The 3,687-nt window shown below is 50.5% G+C and overlaps 1 protein-coding gene across 1 annotated transcript in view; it reads right to left on the bottom strand.

Moving 5' to 3' along the window:
• LOC126496072 (leukocyte immunoglobulin-like receptor subfamily B member 3) overlaps positions 1-3,687 on the bottom strand; it is a 10,864-nt gene continuing 7,177 nt past the window's right edge. Inside the window, exons 5-10 of the mRNA XM_050133648.1 lie at positions 2,799-3,089; positions 2,373-2,678; positions 1,850-2,146; positions 1,298-1,600; positions 963-998; positions 1-155 (exon numbers count right to left, since the gene is read on the bottom strand). Coding sequence (XP_049989605.1) covers positions 1-155; positions 963-998; positions 1,298-1,600; positions 1,850-2,146; positions 2,373-2,678; positions 2,799-3,089 — 1,388 coding nt within the window. The remainder of the gene's footprint in view (positions 156-962; positions 999-1,297; positions 1,601-1,849; positions 2,147-2,372; positions 2,679-2,798; positions 3,090-3,687) is intronic.

Below are 3,687 nucleotides of genomic sequence, written 5' to 3'. Positions count from 1 at the left end.
TCACCACATGAGACCCAGGTCACCCAGACCGTACTCACCTTCCTTCCCGAATTTGCCCTGATGCTTTCGTCGGAGAAGAAGGAAGACAAGGATGAAGAGGAACAGGAGGAAGGCCACAGAAACTCCGAGCAGAGCCTGCAGATATCTTTCCAGTCCTGAGGCACAAGTGACACGAGTGGGGACTGCTGATGCTTGTCTGAGCACCTACTGTGTGGCAGGTGCTGTTGGACCTTTGCACTCATCATCTCCTCACAATCGTGCAGCGAGGAATTGTCTGTTTTTCCTTCCAGACAGTTCACCTGCCTCAAATCATGACTGTAAAGGGCAGAGCTGGGAGTTGAACCCAGGGACTCTGACTTCCAGCTCTTTTCTCTCTACCTAAGCTGAGTTTCATCCTAAATGCCCTGCCATGGCTCTGTGCCCCACCCTTGTACACGGCACCACCACTGTGGGGCAGACCGACTGCTGAACCAAGTTCTGGAGACCTCCTCTCTCACAGTAGAGGTGCAGCCGAGGTCAGACAGAAACTTAGACATGTGGCCCCCTTTATATTCAGAGAAACAGCAGTCAGTTCAGACCAGGAAGGGCTTGTTCAGCCAGCATCTTCAGAAGTAGATTTACCAAGCCCATAACTAGTTATTGCCCATCAGAACCCACCTCCCAATAGAGTCCTTATTAGCTCTCTGGGGCCTGCCTCCATCCATGCAGGTGAGAGACTTGTTCTTAGGGTCTTAGAGGTAGGATGGACAGGCAATGTCCATCTCACCCACCTGACCCATCCTCCTGACTGAACCAGAACATGTTTCTCTGGATGCCACCTTCTGTACCCCAACCTCTAAGTCCTGGGCTTCTGGGGTCTGTTGGAGTATCTGCTTGCCTCCCTCCCTCCCAAGCTGAAGTGACAGAGAAATAAGGGCTTTGGAGATGGACATACTCCCTGCACTGAGGTGCCTGATACTCACCAGCTGAGGGTGGTGGGTTAGAGGCTTCAATGGGTCCTAGGAAACAGAACAATTGGAGGGTAAGGGCTAGATGCTAACCCAGGGACTTGCCTCTGCTCAATCATTTCCATCTGCCCTGCAAGATCTTCAAGATCCTCATGTTGTCTACCCCAAACCTAGATTGCAAGAGAGAATAGAGTGAACATTTCCTGAGGGATCCCTGCTGGTATCCACTTCTCTGGCGGGGAAACTGCCTTCTGACTAACCATTCTTATTGTCCCCTTAGTCCCCTCAAAGTTAAGAACTCTCCTAGGGTTTGGATTATGAATTAGCACGACAGTTGAGAATCTCTTCACCTGAGACAGTGAGCTCCACAGGGGCACTGGCATATGACAACAGGTAGACAGATGAGTCTTGAGAACCATAGCACCTGTATGTGCCTGAGAGGTCAGAGGTCACAGCACTCATGGTGAATTCTGCCTGGAACTCCTGAACTTGAGACTTTGGTTTTAGCCTCTGCGGTTGGTGTACTGCTCCTTCCTTGGACAGAATGAAAGTGTCCACTGTGTCTGCTGTCTTACACAACAGGGTCACATTGTCTCCAGAGTGTACCGTAGAGTTAGGCTTCACAGAGAGGGAAGGACGGACCTGAAACTGTCCTAAAGAAAAGAGAGATGATGAGAGGCTGCCTTCAATGTTCTGAGCTGACACATCACATCACCTGGATCTTCTGTGAACACCCAGGACTCTGTTTCTTTTCTTTTCCTGAGCCCCTCTCCTGCTCCCCTGTTTCTGTATCTATTCCCAAATAATATCCCTGTCCCTCATCCCAGCCATCACCTCCTTAATTCCCCAAAGAGAGCCCTAGTAGAAGTTAGGTGCCCGAGGGAATCTATTTAGTTCCTCACCTGTAATCAGGATGTCCAGGGGGTCACTGGATGCTGACCACTCAGAGGAGAGGTTGTGAGCACCATAGCATCTGTACCGGCCTCCAGTAGAGCTGCTCACAAAGCCCAGTGTGAAGTTGGCCATGTGGAGACCAGACTGAGTCAACTGGCCATCTTGCTGGATGAAGTCAGCTCCCTCCAATTTGTACAGGGCAAATCTGTCATATTTGATGTCAGAGCAACACTGCAGGGTGAGGCTCTTTCCAGGATCCAGGATATGGCCTTGGTGAGTCAGTAGGGAGGGCTTCTTAGACAGCCCTAGAGGAAGGTGACAGGTTAGTGATGGAGGAGCTGGTTTTTACCAAGGACTTATCCTCTCCCATCCTGCCCTGCCCATGTCACTGCTTCTACCCAGGGGTGGTCTCAGGCTCAGGAACCAGGCTCTTCCTTTCTCACTCTTTATCTGCAACTACCCAGTGGGGCACTTCCATGGCAAAGGGCATCGGGAATCAGATATGATTGGTCAATGATGGGAGTGACTCACCAGAGATGTGTATTTCCAGGGGGTCACTGGGTACTGACCACAACTGTGGGGTATGATTGTAGTAACCATAACATCTGAATGTCCCTTTGTGATCTGGTGTTACACGATCTATAGAGAACAAGGCTTGGTACCGCTTAGTACTGTGTATATACTGTGAGTCCACGGAGCTGAGGAACTTCTGATCTTCCTTGGTGAGAATGAACTTGTTATATCCCACCCATGAGACACATTGGAGAGTCATGTTCCCTCCTGAGGTCACCACAGGGCTGGGCAGGGCTGTCAGTCGGGGTTTAATCCTGTAGATTCCTAGGACAGAAGGCGGCAGACTGTTACATGTGCTCACACAGCCACAATGTTCTTCAGGGCTAGGCTGAGGGAGGGGAATACTCCTGAGAGCAGAGCCTGAGACCCTGCCTGTCCCCTCACCTGTCACCACCAGTTCCAGGGTGTCACTGCGCTCTGACCAGCCAGCCGAGCTGTAGTAGTAACAGCGATACTGCCCTGCATCTAGGTGGGTCACAGAAGGGATGGAGAACTTGGCCTTGTTCTCCGGCTTCTCTGGGGTCTGTGTACCCCAAGGTTTTTGTCTTCCCTCTTTATGGAGAGCATAGATTTCTGCCTCCAGAGTCCCCTGACACCAGATGTCCATGGGACTTCCTGAGGTGATCATAGATCCTGGCTCAGTCTTGATTTTGGGTTTATGGAGGGTCCCTGCAAGGAAGTAGGAGAGAAGGGGGTGAGTCTGTCTGACAGTGGCAGAAGGAAAGGCACTTTGGATGGCACTTCTCTTTTCATGTTTATTCTTCTGTCATACAGTAACCCCAACAACTTCACCTCCTCTCTCCCCAGATCCACTGCTCCATCACCCTTCAGAAAATTGCAGCCTTCCCGTTGATATTAATGCAACATGACCTACCAGCATGCAATAAGACTAGTCACACACCCTCATGTGGAGGTGGACAACACAACCCAGTAGGAGGAAAAAGATCCCACATGTAGGTAAAAGAGTTAGAGACTTCCTCATTCTTGTTGTTATGAGCCTAACAAAATCTCCAAGCTAGCCAGTCAGTGGAATTAAGCCCCAGCACCAGGAGTTGGATGCACACAGATCTCTGTGAGTTCAAAGCCAGTATGGCCTACAATGTGAGGTCCAGAACAGCCAGGGCTACACAGTGAAACTCCAAACCAAACCAACAAACAAACAAGCAAACCACCACCAACAAAAACCCCAAGCTAAACAACCACACCACATGTGCGCAGAGGGCCTAAGGCAGACCCAAGCAGGCTCTGTGGTTGCTGCTTCAGTCTCTGTGAG

Source organism: Alexandromys fortis, unplaced genomic scaffold (genome assembly GCF_014885135.2).
Source record: "Alexandromys fortis isolate MF-2015 unplaced genomic scaffold, M_Fortis_MF-2015_v1.1 scaffold_1059, whole genome shotgun sequence".
Classification (NCBI taxonomy): Eukaryota; Metazoa; Chordata; class Mammalia; order Rodentia; family Cricetidae; genus Alexandromys; species Alexandromys fortis.
Note: the sequence above shows the minus strand (reverse complement) of the source record. Positions and strands in the feature narration are given on the sequence as shown.